This window comes from Rhinatrema bivittatum, chromosome 1 (assembly GCF_901001135.1).
Source record: "Rhinatrema bivittatum chromosome 1, aRhiBiv1.1, whole genome shotgun sequence".
In the NCBI taxonomy this organism is placed as follows: domain Eukaryota; kingdom Metazoa; phylum Chordata; class Amphibia; order Gymnophiona; family Rhinatrematidae; genus Rhinatrema; species Rhinatrema bivittatum.
Window position 1 is genome coordinate 620,120,215 of NC_042615.1, and position 26,274 is coordinate 620,146,488.

The following is a 26,274-nucleotide window of genomic DNA, read 5'->3' on the forward strand; positions in this document are numbered from 1 at the left end:
AAAAGGCTTTTCTGACATTTCTGCCACGGATTACAGAAAACAAAACTCATCATGCTCCATTAATAAAATTAGCCAATGTTACATTCAGATTACAAAAGTAAAAAGATGGATAAACTGACACTTGGAGCTTTCATTGATCAGAATTCTGTTATAGATAGAAAACGGAAGGAATTCTTATAAAAATGAGGTTCATAGTATCTACTCTATAGAATAATTATTATTAAGAATGTAAGCATTCACAGTCTGAAAAGAAAAAAAAACACTTGGGCCAGATCTGGAAAGCATTAAGTTACAGTAAAAGCTGCTGAATCTTTCCACTGAGGAGGTGATTTAGTGAAGTTTCTTACCTGTAACAGCTGCTCTAAGAAGATAATAGCTTACCAGTCACACAACTGGGTCACTTGACCACAAATAGCACCAAGTGGAATGTTTTCTAGATCAGCAGTTCTTAACCAGTGGTACTTGGAAGTCTGTCAGGGAGTACACAAGCTAGTTCACTACTGCCGCATGAGAAAGGGGAGCCCAAACTGGAAGAAGCAATCACCTTCCACTGCTGCAGGAAAAGCCAATCTCTTTGTTCTCAGCACAGCACAGATCTGTACTTCCTCCTGCCTCTCAGCCAATCAGGGAATTACAGTAGGACCCCACAGGGGACAACGAAGTGCTGCTCTTCCTGTACCAATGACCGCTGTCTCCTCTACCTTCTCCCGCCTTCCTATTTTACGGGTTAATTTTCAAACCCCGGCGCACGCAAATACCGGGAGATGTGTGTGTGGCCGGGCCACGCGTGCTGAGCATATTTTCCAGAGTGGCCCGGCCAAGCGCGTACTTCCCGGTATGCGCGGAAATGCCAGGCTCCTAAAAAGTGGCAGGCCGGGGAGGTTCCGGGGGCAGCAGAACTTACTTCTGCTCGTCAGAGCAGGTAAAATCAGAAACAAAAAAATGTAGTTGAGTTTGGTGAGATTTAGGGGTCAGAGAGGGGAAAAGGGAGGCAGGGTAGTTAGGGGGTTAGAGAAGTTGCCTCCCAGCCCACTCCTTTATTGGAGTGGACTGGGAGGGAGTGGACTGGGAGTGCCGATGCGCTCATGTTATAAAATCAGTATGTCCGGGTGTGCGTGCCAGGAACCGCGTGCACTTGGATTCCCACGCGGCCCGTTTAAAATTTACCTCATATTGTATGGACTTCCTGATTAGAAATGAAGTCCACACACGGGTAAAAGGAAGAGGAAGAAGTCGTGGAGCTAGGAAGCACAGTACTTTAACTGAACCCCTAGTACCTGCTGCCTCATCAAATATGATCACCCCTAGATCCCACTCTTCATAGAATTTCACCCCACTAGACTGTACCACTCCCTTGGATTTTTGCAGCCCAATTGCATGACTGTATTTTTAGCAACAAATCTTAACTGCCAGAATCTGGACCATTCCTCGAGCTTAGCTAGATCCCTCCTCATGTTTTCCACACCTTCCTAGCTGATGCACATTTTGATATTATTCACAAAAATATAAACCTTTCAAAATAATCCTTCCACAGTGTCTCTTATGAAAATGTCAAAAAGAACCAGTCCAAGGACCAATCCTTGCAGTATACTCATTGGTAATGCCCCTCTCCTCAGAGTGAACTCCATTTGCCACTACCTTTTGATGCTTTCCACTCAACCAGTTTCTAACCCAGTCCCTCGCTTTAGAGCCTTACCAAGGTTCTTTATGAGGGAGAAAGACATACAGCAAAGAAATGTGAAATTCTGATTTCTAATTACTTAGTACCAATAGAAAATCTACACAAATACATTTCCATTTTTATACAGCACATTGGTGGGGGGAAGCAGAGTAAGCTATGAACCTGGGAACAAGAAGATTTGCAAGGAGATAAAAGCAGAGATGCAATTAAAGGAAAAATCAGTTCTTACCTGCTCATTTTCATTCCTGTAGTACCACAGATCAGTCCAGACTCCTGGGTTTTGCCTCCCCTCCAGCAGATGGAGATAGAGAAAATTTTCACAGCCACTGGCACATAACCAGATGTAGCACCTTCAGTCCTTCAACAATACCCCGGCACCTTCAGTCCCTCAACGATACCCTGGAATCGGAGATGAGCAAAAAAGGGCTCCCTGCATGACAAGGCTTGCAGTTCAGATATTCTTCTGTCCAAACAAATCGCCACCAAGAACACTACCTTCAAAGTGAGATCCTTTAAGGTAGTCTTTTTAAGAGGCTCAAACGGCGCTGCACCCGTGCCTTTAAGAACCAAATTAAGGTTCCAAGACAGACAGATCGGACAGACAGGCGGCCATAAGTACTTGACACCCCTGAGAAAACGGACAACATCCAGATGCGCTGCCAAGGGCTTCCCGTGAATCTTGTCTCGCAAATCCCCCAGGGCCAAGACCTGCACTCTCAGAGAACTGAATGACAAGCCTTTAGTTAATCCTCTCTGCAGAAAGGTCAAAATCTGTGCCACCGATGCCCGCTGAGGATCAATCCTATGATCAAAGCACCAAGACTCGAAGACCCTCCACACCCTGATATATGCCAAGGAAGTGGAAGCCTTTCGAGCCTGCAATAGCGTAGTAATAATGTCCTCCGTATACCACTTCTTTCTTAAATGATGCCTCTCAAAAGCCAAGCTGCTAGACAGAAGTGAGACGCCTGATCCAAAAATATGGACCCCTGACAAAGTAGGTTCGGGAGATGCCCCAAACGAAGCAGACTGTCCATTGCGAGATTTACTAGATCCGCAAACCAAGGCCTCTGGGGCCACTCTGAAGCCACCAGGATCACCCAGCCCGGGTGGATCTCTATTCTACTCAGTACCTTACCCATCAGAGGACATGTATCAGAATGTCACTTGGCCACGGGAGGACCAGGGCATCTACTCTCGCGACCGTCGAAACTGCAGCGTCCACCTACAGAACTCGGAAGAGCTCCAAAATGTCCTTGGGCAGCGAATACAGCTTATCCATAGCCCTGCTCACCTTGAGGCCAGTCTACGCAATATCTCACTCCCTGACCACCAACTGCTTAACAGAGCTATGAAAAAAGGAACGCTTTGGCCAGACCCCGAAGCCCACCATAACTGGATCTGCATCCTCCTGATCCATATTCCCTTGAGGGACCACAGTGCCCAGCTCCACCAGGACATGCGGAACAAGGAGTCCCAGCTCTTCCCCCTGAAAGAGGCGAAGCACCTTGGGATCATAGTCTTCCAATGCTGGCAAATCCCCTGGCTCCTCAATCGGGCCCCGGATGCTCTGCTCCGGATCAAAGTCCGGCGAGCCAGCATCTGGGGACAACTCCTTCTCCGAACCTTCAGAGGAAACCTCACCTGCGGCCCTCTGCGCAGTAGGGGCATGGATCCTTCAAACCCTCATGGCCCCCGGGCCCCTTAGCCCTCTTACTGAGTAGGGACCCTGCTGCCCTATGTTTGCGAGAGGGGTGGGCCACTGCATGACACTTTCAGTTGTAATTTTGTGAACGCCAGACGCAATTTGCATTTTAAAGCTGCTCTAAACCACAATCGAGGAAATCCCCGATTGCTGAATGGATATACTATCTCTGTGTGCATCAACGGCCAAGGCAAACCTGTCAGCCCATTGATGATATCTAAGTGAGCCTGTGATGTATTCCAACCAATCGAATTTACCTAAGAATGAGACACTTATAAGCCTCTTCAGCCCCTGAAGCAGCCCTTTGGTGGGCGAAACTCAGGCCTAGAGTCGGGCAATCAATAAAGCATTTTAGAAGGACCTTCGGCTACTCTGTTTTCTGTTCCCCACTGCATGACACGTCAAACGGCTTATGCATCAAAACAACGAACTCTGGAGAAAAAGGGACCAAAGTGTCTGAATCCTCTGCCAGAGAATCAGAATCATGCTCCAACTATTCTGCAAGGCCCTCCCCCCGGGCCTCAGCAGGGCTAATTTCGGCTGGTGATAGCACAGGCAGGAGATCCCCTCCCGTTGCTGCATGAGGCATTTGAGCTGCAAAGGTTTTCAACATGGCCGCCATTTCCGTGTTCAGCAGGAACGGATCCTCTGTCTCCTACCGCATGGCTTTCAGTCCCTCAGACTGGCGCCGCACCGAAAATGCTGTCCCAGCCCCTCCCAATGTGCCCTCCCTTCCTGGGAGGCATCGGGAACAGGAGCCAGCCCAGGAGAGTCAGGCAGAAAGTTCCCCACACTCAGCGCAATGTGCTTCCCTCGGCATTGCCGAGCACCACGCCGTCCCCTGCGCCCACTTGGACAGGCTAAAAACAGACCACCAGGAAAGCCGGAGAGCAAAACGAACCTCAAGCTGCCTTCCTGCACTGCCGGCACCAAGGAGAACTAAGAGGGGCTGATGCTTACAGCTGCCTTTCCCTTCTCTAAGTTCTTTTTTTTTTTTTGTAACTTTACACAGCAGAGAAGATAACAGAACAGGCACAGACTTCTCTGAAAGATAGTCCAGGCTTCTCCCAAGCTCCAAGGAGGTGAGGGAACTGGACCACCAGTTTCCACCTCCAACAGTGGTCCAAAGAGTAAGTTGTGATCCCCAACCCCTGCTCATGTAACTCTACGATTGGGAGGGATGGTCCCATCAGGACCTGTCAACCTCCGGGGAGAGAGCCAGAGGAGAACAAACTCCTATGAAAACTTTGTTTTCCTCCTTTTTTTTTTTTTTTTTTAAATTTAATTTTATTTTTTTTTTAAGGTTCAGAACTGCAGGTTTTTTTCCTCCCTCCATCTGCAGGAGATAGAGAAATACTGAAGGACTGCAGGTGCTACATCTGGTTATGTGCCAGTGGCTGTGAAAATTTTCTCTATCCCCCATCTGCTGGAGGGGAGGCAAAATCCAGGAGTCTGGACTGATCTGGGTATGTACAGGGAATGGGTAATTTTCCAAAGCTACACTACATGCATAAGATTTCACACACATGAAAGGACTAAGAAAACTACATATACATCATTATTAAAGACAAACATACCTCAGGCTCCAGTTTAAAGTTTAGCCATTCATCTAGCTTCAATGTTGCCAGATTGGCAGTGGTCCTATCCTCCATCTCACTATCACTACTATCATTAGTGACACCGTCCACTGAAAATGCAGAACAGGACATAAAAACATAAGATTTGCCATACTGGGTCACATCAAAGGATCCATCAAGCTTAGAAACCTGTTTCCAAGAGTAGCCAATCCAGGTCATATACACCTGGCAAGATCCAAAAGGGTAAATAGATTTCATGCTGCTTATCCCAGAGAAAAGCAGTAGACTTCTACAACTCCACCTTAATAATGTTTTATGGGCTTTTCCTCCATTAACTTGTCCAAACATTTTTTAAGCACAGCTACACTAATAGCTTTCACCACATCCTCTGACAACGACTTGCAGAGCTTAGTTATGCGTTGAGTGAAAAAATATTTTCTCTTAGTTTTAAAAGTACAACTTAGTAACTTCATTGTACGTCCCCTTGTCTTTGTACACACTGAAAGAGTAAACAACTGATTCATGTTTATTTGTTCCACATCACTCATTTTACAGACCTCCCCTCAACCATCTCTTCTCCAAGATGAAGAGTTCTAACCACTTTAGCCTTTCCTAATAGGGGAATCGTTCCATCCCCTTTATCATCTTAGTCACCCTTCTCTGTAACTTTTGTAATTCTGCTTGCTATATCTTTTTTGAGATGAGGTGATCAGAACTGCACACAAAACTCAAGATGAAGTTGCACCATGGAATGATACAGATGCATTATGATATTCTCTGTTTGATTCTCCATTCCTTTTCTAATAATTTCTAACATTTTATTTGCTTTCATGGCTGCTGCTGCTGCTGCTGCACACTGAGCAGAAGATTTCAACATATTATCAATGAAGACACCTAGATTCACTTCCTGAATGGTGACCCCCTAAAGTAGAAGCTTGCATTGTGCAGCTCTAATTTAGGCTGCTCTTCCCTAAGTGCATCACTTAGTACTTGTCCAAATTAATTTTCACTTATCATTTGCATACCAAGTCTCTTAGTTTTGCAAGGTCCTCTTGCAATTTCTCACAATCCTCTTAAGATTTAACAACTTTGAATAATTTTGTTTTATCAGCATATCTGATCACCTCTCTCACTGTTCCCATTTCCAGGACGTTTATAAGTAGGTTAAAAAGTAGTGGTCCCAGAAAAGATCCCTGTGGCACTCCACTATTTACCTTTCTCCATTGAAAAACTTTACCATTTAGACTTATTCTCTGTTTTCTATCTTTTAACCAGTTCCCAAAGCACAACAGGACACTGCCCGCTATCCTATGACTTTTTAATTTCCTAAGATGTCCTCATGAGGGACTTTGTCAAATGCTTTCTGGAATCCAGATACATTATTTCAACTGACTCACCTTTACCCACATATTTATTTACAACTTCAAAAAAAAATGTAGCAGATTGGTGAGACAAGATTTCCTTTGGCTAAATCCATGTTGACTTTGTTCCATTACACTATGCCTATTTGTTCCGTAATTTTGTTCTTTATCATAGTTTCTACCATTTTGCCTGGCACAGATGTTAATAGCAGGTACGCAATTTCATTTTTCAGTTTCTTCAGCTCTCTGGGATGTAACCATCTGGTACAGGTGGATTTGCTTCTCTTTAGTATGTAAATTTTCTATTCCATGTTTCAGATACACTGAGATTTGTTTTAGTTCCTCTGAATCATCACGTTTGGATAAAATTTCTGGTATGGGTATTTCTCTTACATTTTCCTCAGTGAAAACCAAAGCAAAGAATTTAGTCTCTCTACTATGGCCTTGTCATCCCTAAGTGCCCCTTTTATCCACAGATGGCTCCCTTGCAGACTTACTTCAAATGTACCTTAAAAAGTTTTTATTATGAGTTTTTGCTTCCACTAAGGACTAGATATAAATAGTTCCCTCTCTTCTTGGTTCTTGTACCAGCTGCTCAATGAAACAGTCATTTACTTCATCTAGGAACATCACCTCCTTAGTATGTCCTGATGTGACATTTACCCAGTCAATACTGGGGTAATTGAAATCACCCATTATTACCATGTGACAGATTTTGTTAGTTTCCCTAATTTCTTTTAGCTTTTCACTGTCTGTTTATTTTGGGTAGGTGGACAGTAATACAGCCCCACTACTATATTATTCCCTTTTTCACCTGGAATTTCTATCCATAAAGATTTAATATTGCATTTTGTTTCTTGCAGAACTTTTATCCAGTTTGATTCAATGCCCTCTTTAACGTATAGTGCCACCCCTCCACCAATTTGATCCATCCTATCATTTTGATACATTTTGCATCCTGTTATCACAGTATTCCATTGCTTATCCTCCTTCCACCATGTCTCTGAGATGTCAATTATATCAAGCTCTTCATCTAATGCTATACACTCTCCCATCTTATTTTTTAGACTTCTAGCGTTTGTATTCAGATATTTCAAAATAATCTTCTTGTTTGTATTAACAACTTGCTTAGCAGCTGATGGTAATCTGGAATCTTTCTGCTCTATCCACTCCTTACTTCAAGGAACCTGCGCCACTTTAGCATTTATTGCACCTCTCTACTGGGATGCCCTAATTTCCCTGTTTTGTTAATATCTTTCAAAGATACATCATTCTAAACCATGCACGTCTGAGCAACAGCCAGCTTTCCCCCATCATCTGTGCTATCTCTTTTTTAAAGACTAGTGCCAGCAGCCTTAATCCAGGTTGGTTAAAGTGGAGCCCATCCTTTCGGAAAAAGCTCCCCCAAAATGATGCCCAGTTCCTAACAAACCTAAAACCCTCTTCACTGCATCACAGTCTCATTCATGCATTGTGACCTGTTGCTCTGCCTGCCTCTGGGGTCCTTTATATGGAATGGAGCACACTTCTGAGAATGCTATCCTAGAGGTTCTGGATTTCAACTTTCTACCTAAAATTCTAAATTTGGCTTCCAGAACCTCCTTTCTTCTCCTGTGTCAATTTTACTCGCATATACCAAGACAGCCAGCTCCTTTCCAGCACTATCTAAAATCCTATCTATGTGATGCTTGAGGGTTGCCACCTTTGCAGCATCCTATTAAAGATTTTGGTATTATCGGCAAAAATTCAAACCTTTCCCGACAAAACTTCTGTAAGGTCGCTCACAAAAATGTTGGAAAGAACCGGTCCAAGGACCAATCCCTGAGGCTACTAGTACAACTCAGAGAATCTCCATTTACCACTACTCTTTGTCGCTTCCCACTCAGCCAGTTTCTAATCCAGTCAGTTACTCTAGGTTCCATACCAAGGGTGCTCTATTTGTAAGTCTTCTGTGCAGAAAAGTATCAAAAAGGCTTTACTGAAATCCAAGTACATTTCATCTAGCACTCTCCCTTTTTCAAATTTCCTGGTCGCTCAAAGAAACTGATCATATCTCTGACAAGAGAGTTACCTCAGGTAAAACCATACTGCCTTGGATCTTGCAGTCCATTGGATTCCAAAAATTGTACTATCCTTCATTTTAGCAACGACATTAGTTTGCTCACCACAGAGGTCGGACTAACCCTTTCTAGTTCCCAGCCTCTTCCTTACTTCTACTTTTAAAAACAGGAAGCACATCTGCCCTTTTCCAGTCCCCAGGACTACTCCAGATTCTAAAGAAGCATTGAAAAGGTCATCCAGAAGAGACATTTCTTAGTACCCTCGGATGTATCCCAACTGGCCCCATTGCTTTATCTTCTTTAAGTTTAGTTAGCACTTCATGAACACACTGTTTGAAAATCGACTGAGGTTAACCTCACTGCCAACCTTATTTGTGTTCGATTTATGTGGTCCTGCTTTAGGCCCTTTCACAATGAAGACTGAACAGAAATATATGTTAAGCAATTTTGCTTTTTCTTCATCAGTCTCTGCATGTTCCTCCCCTTCACCTTTGAGTCTCAAAATTCCATTTTTGCACTTCCTTCTATCACTAACATATCTAAAAAAAAAAAAAAGTCTTCTTCCTCTGTTTTATATTTGCTATTTTTTATTCTATTTGAATTTTCGCATTCCTGACTACTTTCCCAGCTTCTCTTAATTTTTCCAGATATTTTCACCTGTCTTCCTCTTTCTGCAATCTCTTGTAGTCCTTTTCTCCCTTACCTTTTCAGCTACTTCTTCAGAGAGCCATAAAGACCTATTTTTCCTCTTCCCTTTATTTACATTCCTAACAAAATGATTAGTTGCCCATTTGGTTTTGCCCACTATCCTTCTACTTCCCCCAGATTTTCCCAGCCAGCCAATGACTCCTTGAGGTACTCCCCCATTTTAAGAAAGTTTTCCTGAAGTCTAGGACCCTCGTCTTAGAATGAACCTTCATTTCTTATGAACCTTCATTTCTTGCATCCTAATACTGAACCCACACCATCTGGTAGTCACTGGATCCCAAATGATCATCCACTACAACATCAGAAATACTGCCCCCGTTGGTAAGCACCAGGTCAAGTATCTCCCCTTCCTATGTGAGTTCCATTATCAGTTGATAGAACAATTCTCCTTACAGAGAATCCAGATTTCCCTGCCTCTAGAAGATACTGCAGCTAGAATGCCCCAATCAACATCTAGCAGACTGAAATCCCCTAGCAGTAGCAACTCCCCTTTTACAGCAATCTTATGAATATCTTCCATTAAATCTCTATCCACCTTTTCTGCCTGTGATGGAGGTCTGTATATTATACAAATATAAATAGATGTTCCATTCCCTCTTTCCAAATTAACCCACAGTGCCTCCTCCTCATCTTGCAAGCCCAGAAATGCTGTTGCTTTAATATTATTCTTTAAATACAACGCTATGCTTCCTCCCTTTCTACCTGGTCCTTCCTAAAGAGATTGTAACCCAGTATAACTATATCCCAGGTCTCCATGGCAGCTACTGTATCTAAATCAGATTTTTTCATGACTGTCTCTACATTCCTAATAATAGAATCACCAACTACAATGGTCGCCCAATCCTTCCTCCTGGAGACATATCCTCGGTGCAAGAAGATACTACCTCACCTTGAGGGCAGGTCCTAGCTACGGGACTGCTACCTGCCTCACCAAAGTAATGCTCTCCTTCCAGGTGACCTTTCTCCTCCAAGGCAGCATAGGGGCTGTCAAATTGGAGGTGGGAATGCTCTAATATATCCCTGAAGGTCTCCTCTGTATACCTTTCTCCTCCAGGTCTGCCACTCTAGCCTCCAGAGGTCAGACTCATTCTCTGAGGGACAGCAGCTCTTTGCACCTAGTGCTCACATACAACTTCTCGCCAAGTGGGAGATAATCTCCCTAAGCATACACCATTCCTCCTCTCACTCCCTTCTGTGTTACCCTACTCCCTTCCAACCCCTTCTTCTCCCCCCCTCTCCTCACCCCTTCCCTTCTCAATTGTTATTTCATGTTATTCCCTATAATTGTACATTTTGTATATACCTGCAATCTTTGCCTACATTAATTTATTAATCTAATTTCATTCTTCTGTCACTTTTCCTCCCCTTTTTTCTCTTTTTACCCTCTTGTAATCATGTTATTTTAATTTTAGTTACTCTCTAGTTATTATGTTTCAATATGTTCTAATTGTATTATGTTAAACTTGTTCGATGTAAAGCGCCGCCACAGGCACTAGTTTCATGTTACGCTGTGAACCGATGTGATATCATTGATGAATGTCGGTATATAAAACCGTTAAATAAATAAATAAATAAATAAAAATAAATGTGGCGCTCAGTGCAAAAGACTGGATAACCTCCTTCTCGCTGCTGGACTAAAACTACATCTTAATTTTGTTGATTTGCTCTCGAGTTAAAATCTCTAAAGAAGTAGGAATTTAAAGATAATCTAAAGTACTTTTAGTCTATTGTTTTATTTTATATTTATCAATCAGTGACCCTCAAAACACTACAATTAATCTATTTATAATTACCTACTTACCCATCTTACGGACTCTTTTTTTGAATTAAATTCCTTCTGTATCAAATTCATAGTAAAATTATAGTAAGGGGTTTTGAGATACGCGCACAAGGAGTGCAGGGCCTCTGAAGCCTTGATAGCTCACAGTGACCTCTGGAGTCCTCTCCCAGGGCTTCTGGGTAAGGTATGATAGAAAGCTTGCAAGTTCTATAAGAAACCTCAATTTCTCTATCTAAAGACATAGTCTTTATCACTATTACACAAGCTATCTCAAGTATATTACCTCACTAGAAATCTCAACCATAACAGATAAGATCAGACAACTTAAGTCTCCACACTGCACACATCTTGGTGTCTCAATGAACCACTGAAAGGCAATTGCTCAGTTTAAACATTATGAATACAATAGAATATAAAATCAAATGTTTTCAATAACTTGCACACAAGACAAGATCTCCCATTTCCTTAAGAAGTTTTTATATTGAAGTTGCTGATCTCATACCTGATTGTAGGAAGTAAAGCAAACACAAATCCCTACATATTTGCAGGGATACTGACATTTCTTCCACCCCTCTACCTCACACAATTCATATACTTCAGAGAGACCCCCTTACCCAGAAAAGTGGTCCAACTAGACCCTTTTTTGTATCAGACATGTTTAGTTTCACGATTTTTAAATCAAATGAAAATGTCTCCACTTCTCAGGTGACAATGCACCATTAGTGCTGCTTTAACCTGTTAAACAAGTAAGCAAGAATACTGCATTAGCAGGAGTTTCCATATAATAACTAGCACATTACCTCTAAAGGATGATGGCTCCTGCAGAGCATTACTTGGCAATCTAGCTGGTCCAGAGAATATGACCACACTAACAGGTGTCACAACCGAACAGCATCGGATATTCGCAATTCTGTGAGCTCGGGTCATTTCATCATACATCAGCCAGTCTGTGGGGAGAGCCTGAATGGCAGCCGCTTGGCCATTTGCTGGAGGAATCTGAATAGAAGGAAAACAGTTTCCTGCTTACACCTCTTGATTTATTAACAGGGTAATAGGATACTTTGAGAGTGTTGAAATCCTTTGTTGGACCCAACTAAAACATTTTGAAGGTAATTTTGAAAGCCATTTCTGTGGTAGAACTGTGCTTCTCCTGTAGAAATGGGCTTTTAGAACATAGCCCTTCATGTGTGCGAGCAAACGTATGTGCACCGCTACACATTAAAGGGGGAAGTTGGGCTGAGGAGGGGTTTGCATTTGGGCACATACTTTGGAATTTTTAAAAGTTTATACAATAATTTTTCTCTGGAAATTGTGAGAAAGAATGTCATGGCCAACAGTACTTAAAGAAAAAGGACCATGTACTTAGGACCACTGCTGCAACCAAATACATATTCTCAATTGTTTGGCATGAGACTTCAAAACTCTTACACCACAACAGCACGTGTACTGCGGGGAAACAATGTCATCATACTTCTCTTGTTTTTATCATTTTTTATTTTGCAATTAAAAATATTCAAAAGTCCATTTTATAATCTTCCAATATCACACTTATCTTATGGGTGAAGAGCAGATATGTCTGACCGGTCAACCTAATGCTGAACAGTGTTTCAAGAGTGTTTAATACTTGACTCTCTGCCTCAGGGGAACTCGTGTCCACTTAGAAAAGGATACTTCTGTCTGCAATGTAAACAGCTTTGTTAAACCTGCGTTAATGGATTGACTGAACTATCAACAATAGCCAGTGGAATCCTGACATCATTGAAATCTAGGGTCATCAACAATGCAGTAAATGTGAATATTGTCTCTTGGCATTAACGGGTATAGAATTGAGATTTAAAGCATCAATAAAATGCCTATCAGGAGACATAACACTGTTTATCTGCGTTCGACATTTTATCTAGTCATCTGTCCTTGTATCTTGGTATATGTGGGCTGTATGACCCACAAAGTGAGGATGATAGAGCATAAAAGTTGTTTTCATACTGGTAAGATTAATGCACCAATGGTGTCTCATTGCATAGCAGCTCAACATTCTTTTCATCAACAACAGTGGACAGTAATTGAGTGGGTTCCAGCGTGTACCAGAAGACTTGGGACAAAAGTTAGCCATCAAAGAACAATTTTGGATATTTACTCTTAATACTTTAATACCCTGAGGACTCAATGAATTGATTGATTGGTTTGAAATCGTGCGATTCCACATAACATTGGTTGACAGAGTTTGTATTTTATTGACATCAGGATTCCATTTGACTACTGTTGATTGGCCGATAATTCAGCAATCCATTGATGCATAGTTTAACAGAGCTATTTCCATTGCAGACAGAAGGATCCTTTTCTAACTGGAAGTGAGTTCCCCCTGAGGCAGAGAATCAAGCGTTCAACACTCTAGAAATGCTGTTCACCATCAGATTGACCAGTCAGATTATAAAAATGGACTTTTGAATATTTTTAATTGCAAAAGAATAATGGTAAAAACAAGAATCCTATGATGACAATGTTTCCCCGCAGCATACATGCTGTTGAGGTGTAAGATTTTGAAGTCTCTTGCCAAAGAACTGAGAATATATATTTGGTTGCAGTGGTTATCCTAAATACGTGGTCCTTTTTCTTTAAGTACTGCATAGTCTGGACCTATTGGTGGAATTTATTTTTTTGATGATTAACAGTACTATCATTGTTTTCAAACCCAAGCTAAAACTTGGTTGTTCCAAATGGCTTTTAACAATTGGCTATAGGTTTCTGCATGCTATTTTGCTGGGTGGGTGAAGACACCAACCTCATCATACACAAGTGATACAAATAAGAGATGACTGAGGCTGTCATGGACTGGGAAAAAGCCTGCAAAGTTCCAGGAGGAAGAAAAGCCTAGAAAGTAAGAGTTAACTTCTCTCAGAGCTTGTAAAATTGTATGTACTTAGCAGTGTTTGAGACTACCAGCATTCAGAAAATCTAGGGAAGGAGTTGTAACTGTGACCAGAGGATTTTCCATATGCTAGAGGAAAATTGGTTCTTACCTGCTAATTTTCGTTCCTGTAGTACCACGGATCAGTCCAGACTCCTGGGTTTATTCATCCGTGCCAGCAGATGGAGACAAAGAAAGTAAAACTGACACTGCTTCATATACACTGGTGCCACCTGCAGTTCCTCAGTATTGATCTGTACCAAAGCTAAAAAATCAGCGAAAAAACATGCTGACAAAAAAAACTGGAAAAAAACCTTGTATAAATCCTAGAAACAAAATCTTCCGCTATCTCAAAAATACAACAGCTGAGCGGATGACTCTCCACTTCCAGTAATCGGGCGGGTTCTGGACTGATCCGTGGTACTACAAAAATTAGCAGGTAAGAACCAATTTTCCTTTCCCTGTACATACCCAGATCAATCCAGACTCCTGAGATACACCAAAGCTCCCTAATGAGGGTGGGACCTGGAGAGTCCCGCTTGCAAGACACTTTCGCCAAATGACTGAGACTCAATCCCCCACAGCCAGCCGATAATGCCTTGCAAAAGTATGTAGCGACTTCCAAGTCGCCGCTCTACAAATTTCCTGCGGCGAAACCAATTGAGCCTCCACACAAGAGGTCGCCTGAGACTTAATAGAGTGAACCCTCAAACTATCTGGCACTGGCCTACCCTTGAGGAAGTATGTTGAACAATAGCCTCCTTAAGCCACCTCGCAATGGTAGTTTTGGAGGCCTGGGTACCCTTCTTTGGACCATTCCACAAAATGAAAAGGTGATCAGACCTTCTAAAATCATTTGTGACTTTGAGATAGCGCAGCAAAGCTCTATGGACATCCAACAACCTAAGCTCTCGTGCATGAGCCTCAGAAGTATCTAAGTCCGGAAAGGCCGGTAGTTCCACTGTCTGATATGAAAGGCAGATACCACCTTCAGAAGAAAAGACGGCACTGTTCGCAAAGACACTCCTACTTCCGAGATCTGAAGGAATGGGTCTCGACACGACAAGGCTTGCAACTCAAAAATCCTCCTCGCAGAGCAAATAGCAACCAAGAAAACGACCTTTAAAGTCAAATCCTTAAGGGTCGCTCCAAGGATAGGTTCAAACAGAGCCTGACACAAACCCTGAAGAACGAAGTTAAGATTCCAGGGAGGAAAAACTCTCTCATGGGAGGAGACAAATTCTTGACTTCTTGGATAAATCTAACCACATCAGGACGAGAGGACAACTGGTAACCATCCACCTTCCCTCTTAAACAAGCCAAGGTCGCTACCTGAACTCGAAGAGAGTTGAAAGCGAGGCCTTTGACTAAACCTTCCTAGAGGAATGACAAATGTGAAATAGCGAAGGCCACAATGCCTGAATCCCCTTAGTCACGCACCAAGCTTCAAAGACCTTCCAGACTCTGACATATGATAAGGAAGTGGACTTCCATCTAGCTTGGAGGAGGGGTTGTGATCACCAACTCTGGGTACCCTCTGCTCCTCAAACACCTGCTCTCAAAAGTCAAGCCGCAAGACAAAAGCGATCTGCCTGGTCAGAAAATATGGGACTCTGGCATAGAAGCTGAGGGAGATGACCAAGTCGTAATGAACCCTCGACCGTCAGGTTGACCAGATCCGCAAAGCAGATGGAGAGGCCCTCTGAGGCCACCAGCACCACATTCTCTGGATGCCCTTCTATCCGCCGCAAGACCTTGCCTATGAGAGGCCACGGAGGGAAAACATACAGAATTCTCCAAGGTCAAGGTAACACCAGAGCATCTATTCCTTTGGCCCATACTTCCTCCGTCTGCTGAAAAAGTGAGGAGCCTTTGCATTGTGCCAAGTCGCCATCAGACAGCCCCACTTCTCGCAAATGAGTCTGACAGTTCCCATTCTCCCGGACTGAGACGACAGCGATTGAGAAAATCTGCTTGGACATTTGACCCTTGCAATATGGGATGCCGCAATCTGAGTTAGATGTTGCTCCACCCAAAGAAACAACTCCTGTGTCTCTTCTGCTATTGAATGACTCTTGGTGCCGCCTTGCCAACTGATGTAAACTATGGTCATCGCATTGTCCGACAGAACCTGTATCGAATGCCCTTGGTACCAAGTGCAGAAATGCAAGTAATGCTAACTGCACCACCCTGGTCTCCAAGCAATTGATAGACCATAAAGCCTCCTACGGCAACCAGGTGCCCTGGGTCGCTCGTCCCTGGCATATTGCTCCCCAACCTGAAAGACTGACATCGGTAGTAAGTATGACCCAGTCCGGAACCTCCAAGGCAACCCCCTGCACCAGGTTGGGTGTCTGAAGCCACCAAGACAGACTGTCCCTGGCCGAGGAGTTAGAGAGACAGTATGATGAAACACTTCTGATAACGGGCTCCACTGTGCTAGGAGAGCCCTCTGAAGTGGCCACATGAGCAAAAGCCCACGGTACCAGCTCCAATGTTGAAGTCATCAAACCGAGGACCTGCAAGAAGTCCCAGGCTCAGAGTACACGCAACTTTGACAATCATCAAAATTGATTTTGTAACTCGTACACTCTCATCTCCATCAGGAAAACCTTGGCCTGACTCGTGTCGAAACACGCCCCCAAATACTCCAGAGTTTGAGATGGGATTAAGTGGCTTGGCAAAATTCACCACCCAGCCTAGGGATTGCAGGGTCTGAAGCATAGTCTGCATGGCGGAGCGACAACTGTTCTCAGACTTCACGCATATGGGCCAATCGTCGAAATATGGATGGACCAAGACTCCATGGCACCGTAAAGTGGCTGCCACAACCACCATAACTTTGAAGATATGTGGCACCGTGGCCAGCCAAAACGGAAGAACCTGAAACTGGAAATGTTGCCCCAGAACCATAAACCTCAGGTAGTGCTGATGATCTCGCCAAATCGGGATGTGTAGGTACGCTTCCGTCAAGTCTAGGAGACACTAGGAACTCCTGGGTGCATACAGCAGCAATTACCGACCTCAAAGTTTCCATGCAAAATCGGAGAATCTTCAATGCCACATTCACATGCTTCAAGTCCAGAATGGGTCGAAAGTCCCTTCTTTCTTCGGGACGCCAAAGTAAATGGAATATCAACCCTTTCAGATCTTATCCTGAGGCACTGGGACCACGGCCCCCAGGTGCTGCAACCTGTCTAGAGTCTCCCAGCAACCGCATGGAATGAGCAAATTCTAACTCGTAACAATCATTTATTACACTGAGAACCCACTGATCCTGGGTGATCTTGGCCTACTCCTTGTAAAATTGAGTCAGACGACCCCCTATAAAAGGAACAGAGTGGGCCGGCCTCGCCTCATTGTGCAGAATTGGACCCTGAGGGTCCTCCGCTGGTGGGGGATTTGAATGGCCTACATCGTCCATGAAAGGACTGCCCCAAGCCTGACCTCGCAAAGAGAACGGTCTCTGCATCCCAGGAACCCTCCTTGCCTGGCGTGATCTCCTATTGTCCCGAAAACGCAGCTGAGACGAGAAGGTGAGTTTACTTTAGTCCTGTCCTTGGGCAATTTGTGGACCTTATTGTCACCTAATCGTTTCATGAGCTGTTCCAGGTCCTCCTCAAATAAGAGACGGCCTTTAAAAGGCAGAGAAGCCAATTGGGACTTAGACGAAATATCCACTGACCAGGTGCAGAGCCATAAGAGGCACCTTGCGGCCCCCATAATACGGGAGGACGTCCGCACCAAATCATACAAGGCGTCCGCCACAAAAGCTACCGCGGCTTCCAACATATCAGCCTGTCTCCCTAGGGAACTCCCAGATGCCTGACCATCCTAAAGACGCTGCACCCAGCACAAACAAGTTCTCTGCATAAAGCTGGAACAAATGGAAGCCCGAAGAAGCTGACACCTCAAAAATCCGTTTAAGGTGGAGCTCCAGCTTGCAGTCCTGAACATCCTTCAGCACCGCTGCTCCTGCTACCAGAATGGTTGTCTTTTTCACGACCGCCGAGACGGCCACGTCCATCTTGGAAAGCACAAAAAGCTCAAAGGACTGTTCTGGCAAGGCATAAGGTTTCGTCATTGCCCTGTCAACCTGTAAGCCAGCATCAGGAGCACCCCATTCCTGATCCACCATCTTCTTTATGGACATATGATACAGAAAATCCGAAGGAGGGCTTCTCATGCCCTCCAGCACCGGATCCACCCCATCTTTGCTAAAGCCCTCCTGTGGGGGTTAGAGCCTTAGCTCCTCCAAAACCTGAGGAATGAGGAGCCAGTTTCCCTGCTCCCAGCAACTGAAGAGAGCTGTCCAGCTCAATTCAGCAAACTATGCAAGGGAGAGGGAAAGGCCAAAGCAAAAAACAGTAAGACAAGGAAAAGCCACCGCAGTGGCCTCGTGAGGGGAGGAATCTGGACCACCAGGTTTGCACCCAACTGCTAACATGGGACCAGGCATACAAAAGGGTCACTGACATCCAGTCTGTCCGCCTCAACCAAACAGGGTAGGAAGGACCCCTGGGAGGAAGGCCCAAAGGAATAAAAGGTTAGAAAAAAAATACTGGGCAGACTAAAACTGCAGGTTTTTTCACCAGCCACCATCTGCTGGAGACAGAGAAATACTGAGGAACTGCAGGTGGCACCAGTGTATATGAAGCAGTGTCAGTTTTACTTTCTCTGTCTATCTGCTGGCAGCGGATGAATAGACCCAGGAGTCTGGACTGATCTGGGTACGTACATGGAACTGGAGTGTTTAAGTGTGTTGGGATCCATGATTGAGTATTCAAAACACAGAGGAAACCTAATGTTAGCTCCTGAGGAAATTTCCTTCAGAGGAGAAGCGGCAGAATGAGATTCGTCTAAGGCAACTTTGGAGCTGACAGTTCATCATATTAACCCACATTTCGGATCCATTGAAAAGGTGTTGATGTTGCCATTACTTTATAAAATTTAAGCTATTCTCTCTTCTAGTTTCCCCTTTAAATGTTCTATGGATGGTACCACAAATTGATTAGAATCAATATAATTTATTTGTTATATTACTGTCATAAAAAAAATAATGCTGCAACCAAGGTAATTAAAATGTGAAACTTGTTCAAGAACTATTTGTCATTGACAATCTTAGTTCTAATAGGCCAATTTCCTTAAAATACCATTGTCTTTGTTTTCTTTACAGGTACCTTGAGATTATAATTTTTACAGAGTTGATATAATTGAGAAATTGATTTGTGAAGTTTATTTTCAGTTTTATATAACTTGGTCATACGAAAAGAAAGTTTTTTTTATGTATAAATGTATTGCAAGTCAATGAAATTCCAGGGTCAAACTAGATTTACTCTCTCTCTGAACAGAATATATTAGCTTCATTACAATATGCATAATTTTCCTTGACATTTATAATATACAGAGTTTATCTTTTGACATCATCAACATCTCAAAAAGGGGGGAAACGAGCACCCTAAAGCATGCTCCCATCATGTCAGCTCTAACCATGGGCAAGAAGCCCAAAACATTTGTTCAAATTTCTATCACCACACTGCCTTATTTCAAAATTCTTGAAAACACTACAAGCCTCAGCTCCAGAGAAGTCATGGGGAAAAGAAGGATAAACAAATAAAAACAGAAATCTTTAATTTACTGAGCATAAAAAAGTCCTGTAAGGAAATAAACAAAGCATGTTATATAGCAGTTAGGGAAGTGTCTCATGCATGTCATAATCATAAAAATAAAAAAGGGATCCATGCACATGTTTGTGGGTGAAGCAGAGAGCATTCATGCAGCAAATATGGTGGCTGCTCCTCCTGTGCACATTGAATATCTTGCAACAACTGCTATTTGTCAAAACTCAAATACTTCTCACTATTTGCACTCCAGAAGCTAAGCAGATTTTGACTGAATCGAGTCCTGAAGATATTTGGGATACTGTTCTGCTGACCCTCATCAGAGCTCCATGCTGGAAATACCCTAACACAGGGCAAAGCATGAACAGTCTCAAAAGCCAAGAACCAGAGACACAAAAAAGCAATTTTATTCAGACAAGGAAGAACTCCCTACATTAGGATAAAAAGCAGAAAACGAATAAAGGACCTCTTCAAAAAGGCCAAAGAAAACACAAGAAAGCTAAAAAAAAAACCCAGAAGATTATATTCATAAAACTCTATCTATTTGCTCTGAAAGAACACAAGAGGTTTGTTATACCAACAAAACAAGATTTTGTACTTTACCTTTTTGTATTGTGGTTGACTAAGAACAGAAGTTGGATGAAACCGTACTTTCTTCTCCTTTGGCCCAGTCAGCACCACATTTTCTCTGTCCACATGGACTAGATTCGGGTAAATCCCAGCCACTAATGCAGCTTTAACTACAGCCCAGTTTTCTGAGTTCGTATTGACATCTCGAATATCACCTCCGCCTCGGGCTCTAACAAACCTGAAGAGGAAAGCAAGTGCCAGAGTCAGCATTTATCAACTTTTTTTCAAAGGACTACATACAGGGGCAGATTGGCCTATTGGGGGAATCGGGCATCCCCCGGTGGGCCGATCGTTCCAGTCACGTGGTCTGCCGTGCGCGGCCGTGACAGAGCCGCACTTGGCAGACCACGTGATGTGTCCTGAGCAGCGAATACCCGGGCTGGTCCGACATCGTGAATCCGCCACTGACTACATATGTGTAGTTTCTCACAGTGGTGCCCAAACACTGAAAGAACACTACAGCAAATATCCTTTTAAAGTACATACAGTAACTGTAGTAACTAAGGAGCCACTCTAAATATGAGCAACATGCGCTTCTCAGGGTTTTTTCCAGCAGGTGTTTCTGCCCTGCAACTGGCCGGAACAGACCTAAAGCAAGACTGACCAGGAAAGAAAAATGTTCTAAAATTGCAAATAAAAGCAAATTCAGAAGAAACAAGGCCAGAAAATGGCAAATAAAACGGAGGATGTCATAATGCCTCTGTATTGCTCCATGGTGAGACCGCACTTGAATACTGTGTGCAGTTCTGGTCACCACATCTCAAAAAGGATATAGCCTGCACTGGAAGAAAGTGCAGAGAAGGGCGACCAAAATGATAAAGAGCATGGAATGAATGCCCTATGAGGAAAGGCTAAAGAGGTTAGGGCTGTTTAGTTTGAAGAAGAGACAACTGAGGGGGGATTATGATAGAAGTCTACAAAATAATGAAAGGACTTGATCAAGTTAATGTAAAGCAGTTATTTACTCTCTCAGATAATAGAAGGAATAGGGGGGCACTCCATGAAGTTAGCAAGTAGCTCATTTACAACAAATCGAAGAAAATGCTTTTTCACTCAGCGCATAGTTAAGCTCTGGAATTTATTGCCAGAGGGTGTGGCTACAGCACTTAGTGTAACTGGGTTTAAAAAAGGTTTAAGATAAGTTCCTAGAGGAAAAATCCATAAACTGCTATTACGGTAATTAATAAGCGATAGTAGCTTGTGATTTATCTAATGTTTGGGTACCTGCCAGATACTTGTGACTTGGGCTGGCCATTGTTGGAAACAGGATGCTGGGCTTGATGGACCCTTGGTCTGACCCAGTATGGCGTATCTTATGTAAAACAAACTCCGGGCTAAGGAAAGAGGTAAGCTAATGTTTTGGTTTTCTTGTTTGTATGTTTCTTTTTATCTGATCAAGCAATTTCCTCCTGTTCCTTGGGCCTCCAGCTCATTCGGAACCAGAGCTGGGATCTAGCCCCATGAGCCTCCATTCACAGTTACCCAGGATTTTTCCCTACTTTATAACCCTCTTCTCCCTCCCACCAATGTCCTTAGTCTGATCATTGCAGAGACTTGTCCTGAGCTGGAGGCTATGCACTTTCCCAAACCTTGCAACCATGGACCCTGAATGTGGCCATTAGGTGTCACCTGTGAGCAATGACCATGACTTCTGCCCGCCTCACAGCCCCTCCAACCCCCCAGGAGGGGAAAGAGTCGACTTGGAGATCAAATAAGGGATTTTCCACATGAAATTTTATTTCAAGTGTAGATTTTAGAAGAGTGGTGTAGGCATTGGTTTTATCAACTTTAGACTATTGTAATTCTTTATATTCAGGGGTTCCAAAAGATAACATCAAGTCTGATAGATAATTCAAAATGCTACCACAAGAATAACAGGATCAAATATGAAGAGAATTTATTTGCTGCTTAAGCAGTAATACTGGTTATTAGACTCACAACAAATTGTATTTAAGATATACATTTTTGATTCATAAGATTAGTAATGTGGAAGATGCTCATTGTCTCTCAAATTATTTGACACATTATGTGCCTGTCAGATCTTTGCATTCAGCAGATGCATATTTGTGTTTGATTCCTACTGTATTAGAAATGAGACTGCAAGAAATTCGATCTAGGGCTTTTTCAGCTGCAAACCCCACACTGTGGAATGTATTACCATATAAATCTTAAATTGAAAATGGCTATTTGGCATTCCAAAAGAAGATAAAAAGTATGCTTTTTAAAAAAGCTTTTGATGATAGAGATTTTATTGACATGGAGATAAGCTGCACAATTTTATTGGTATTGGTTTATTATTATTTCTGTATGGTGATATATGTGTTGTCTGTTTTACATTTTATGAGTGTAATATTCTGAACCACATTCAATACAAAAATGGACTTTGTGGAATATAAAAGAATATTAATAAAATAAAATAAAAATAAATAAAATAAATGGCAGTGTTCAATACTACCACTGAACAACTAGGCTGACCCAGAAATGCTGGTAAATTTATTTGTAATTGGCTCAGAAATACACTTTCAATCCTGTGGTTAAAAGGTGTTCCTATTAGTACACTAGTTCTTCAGATCTCTAGGTAGTCATGCTACTTTGGCATTTTTATCAAATGGTCAAGGCAGCAGCATCACAGGAGAAAGAAAGCTGCTGTCTCTAACCTTTAAAAAGGAGACAGAGCAGCTTTTAAACCAAATGATGGGAGAAAACAGACAGTCACTCAGATGCGCATGGTTCAGGATGATGTATCTTTGAAGGATACTAAGAAAGTAGGGAAGTGAACGCATCCCGATAGAGAGGTTGCAATAAATGCTAAAGTAGCCCAGGTGGCTTTAAGTACAGAGCAGACAAGGCATAAAGATTCCAAATTACCCTTGACAATTAATAAGCAGGTTATTAATACAAACAAAAACATACTTTGAAACATTTTTTACACTTCTAGCATTTGTAGAAATAAGACGGGGAGAGTTAGAATTTATAGCACTGAATGAAGAGGTAGACATAATGGGCATCTCAGAGACATGGCGGAAGGAAGATAACCAATGGGACACTGATACCAAGATACAAATTATATTGCAAAGACAGGATGGATCAAATTGGTGGACAGATGGCACTATATGATAAAGAGAACATGATACAAGTTCTGCAGGAGGAAAAAATGCAATGTAGAATCTCTATGGATAGAAAAGTCCATGTGAGAAGGGGAATAGAACAACAGTGGGGATGTACTATCATCCACCTAGCCAGAATGAACAGACAGACGAAGAAATGCTAAGAGAAAATATGGAAGCTAACAAAATTAGCAACACAGTAATAATGAGTGATTTCAATTACCCCAGTACTGACTGGGTAATGTCACATCAGGACACGCTAAGAGGTAAAGTTTCTAGATGAAAAGTAATTCATGGTAGCTATTTTAGTCCTAATCCTTAGTGGAACACATGACTTGGTGCGAAAGGTAATGGTTGTTGAGGCCATTTAGCAATAGTGATCATAACATCAGCAAATTTACTTGATAACTAGAGGAAGGCCACTAAGGAAATTTACTGCAATAACATTTAACTTTCATAAGAGCGACTATAGGAAAATGGTTAAGAAAATACTGAAAGGAGCAACTGCAAAAATCAAGAGTTTACATTAGGCAGCCCAGATCAGATGTATTCTATGCATTAAAAAAGGTAGAAAGAAGGTCAAATGACTGCCAGCATAGTTAAATGCTGAGGTGAGAGAGGCAATTCTAATCAAAAGAACATCTTTCAAAAATGGAAAAGGGACCCAAATTTAAAAAAAAAGAACCAGGAAACAGCATAAGCACTATCAAGCTAGATGCAAAGCATTGATAAGGAAGGCAAGGAAAGAATTTGAAAAGAGCTTGCTGTCCAAGCAAAAACTTCATAATACAAAGCAAAAATCCTGAGAAGCCAGTTGTACAATTAGATGATAGAGGGGTAAAAGAGGCCCTAAGGCCATAGCAAAGATTAAATTAATTCTTTGCTTCGATCTTTATTGAGAAAGATGTAAGGCAGATACCCAAGCCAGAAGTGATATTTAAAGGTGATGATTCACACAATAAAGCTCTGGAATTTGTTGCCAGAGGATGTGGTTAGTGCAGTTAGTGTAGCTGGGTTCAAAAATGGTTTGGATAAGTTCTTGGAGGAGAAGTCCATTAACGGCTATTAATCAAGTTTACTCAGGGAATAGCCACTGCTATTAATTGCATCAGTAGCATGGGATCTTCTTGGTGATTGGGTACTTGCCAGGTTTGGCCTCTGTTGGAAACAGGATGCTGAGCTTGATGCACCCTTGGTCTGACCCAGCATGGCAATTTCTTATGTTCTTATGATCTTAATGCTTATGGCAGAGTGTAATTTATTCTTTCTGAACAGTGATTTACCTGATGCTCGGAGCTGTCCAAGCAACTGAGTTCTCATCCCTATGATAATTTCCATTGTAGCCTGGGACAGAAAGTTCTTCTCACAAAACGCCCTCTCCCAGCCATCACTCCGTGCCTTCTGCCATGCCTACAGAAGAAAATCAACCACAAAATTACAAGAAATACTTTTCAAAGTCATCTCAAAGGCACCACAGCAAATTCTAGTAAAGAAAACTAGTACACAAATGCGACAAATGAGCAAGGGAAAGTCTATGAATCAATGCTACATTATAGGGACACTGTCAAGGTTTGGAAAATAGGAATCAAAATACCTCTAAAAAAATAAATATTATGCTTCTCAGTAAATACTTATAGTTATACCTTGACATACTCTTAATTTGGTGGCTGTATATTTTTTAAACCTTTTCAATGAAAATGTGAATGTTTTATGTCTTTGCCTACCATGACTATTTGTTTACAATTGTTGTACAGCAGCAAGCATGCACAAAATGATGCATAAATACACAACAGCAACAAAACGGGACCAAGCTAACAGGATGGGACAGTCCTAATCTTTAATTTATATATTTATTCTGCTGCTGTACAGGTGGAAATACATCAATTTTCATTAATAAACTATGACAGTATTTCTAACCTTGTGTTCCATCAATATTATCCTTAAAATAAACTTATTCTTGAAAGAGCAATGACTGCCAATTTTTCAGATTGTCATTCATGCACAAGATGGGTCACAACTGACCTTCATATATTGCATTATATTATCTGACTCAGGTTTTGAATATCCACTCGCTAAGGCTGAGTGGATCTTTTTGGCTGATGAGCCCCAGAGCAGAAGCAGGAGCAGGCAGTGTCATCTTTGGTCCAGATCAGGGCTTGGAAGGAGGTGAAGTCAGCGCATCAGGGTTTCAGGAAGCATCTGTGGCAGCAGAACCAGGAAGAGAAGGAAGTACCTCTAGCTCTGATCAAGGCCTGGGAGGAGAGTGAGAGGGATGGAGGTTGGGGGATGAAAGAGAGAGAGAGAGAGGTGGGGGGAGACAGCAGAGGGGAGATGGATGAGAAGACTGGAATGGAGGGAGCTGGAGAAGAGGACTGGGAGGGAGGGGGCTGGAGGAGAGGACTGCACATGGGTGGGTTGATGCAAGGAAGTGTGATATCTCTTTTACCCTCAACAGAGGGTTACCACCAGCAAGGACAATAACTGCGTCCATTCAGAGTCAATGGGAGAATGAAAGCATTCCTTGGGCAATTGTTAAGAGCCCCAGCCCGTCCGTCCTCTCCTGACTATTTCCAGTCTCTCCCTCAGATTAATGCTTTAAAGCACTTTAAAGGCATAAGAATGTTTAAAACATAAACAGTAAATACCTGGAAAGCCCTCAGGAGTGCCATGTGATCGCTAAACGTTCCTGCAGTAAAACGCTTTCTACAGAGCATGGCTGCACGTTTTTGAGAGGCTTGAGTAGGTAGCACAAAGGGATCTCGATATGCCAGAGTGCACGCAATGGTAAGAATAGGGTCCAAGCACTTCAGAACGACAGCACACAGCACCATTTTGCCAAGGTGCGGCTCTACTGGCAAATCTGCCAAGTGATAGCCAAGTTCTGTTAGATCTTCCCAGGTATCCATGGCATCTATAGTCTAGGAGCAAAGGGAAAGGGCAGGATGAATAACTGCACAATTCAAACTACGCAGCAATAAGCTTTTAAAATTATGCCCATTTTTTGCACTCACCTTCAGCATCTGGACAGCATTTCTTACAATCAAAGTGGGAGGCGGCTCGGGGGCTTTCATTAGAAAGTCTGCGATTGGGCAGTTAATAGGAGCTAGCAATTTTGTGTGCAAACAAAGTTCCTATAAAT

The 26,274-nt window shown here is 42.6% G+C and overlaps 1 protein-coding gene across 1 annotated transcript in view; it reads right to left on the reverse strand.

Moving 5' to 3' along the window:
• The window catches only part of YTHDC2 (YTH domain containing 2), a 237,604-nt gene that overhangs the window by 59,935 nt on the left and 151,395 nt on the right, over positions 1–26,274 (reverse strand). Inside the window, 6 exon segments of the mRNA XM_029571517.1 lie at positions 4,964–5,073; positions 11,673–11,868; positions 20,002–20,205; positions 24,417–24,545; positions 25,781–26,053; positions 26,147–26,266. Coding sequence (XP_029427377.1) covers positions 4,964–5,073; positions 11,673–11,868; positions 20,002–20,205; positions 24,417–24,545; positions 25,781–26,053; positions 26,147–26,266 — 1,032 coding nt within the window.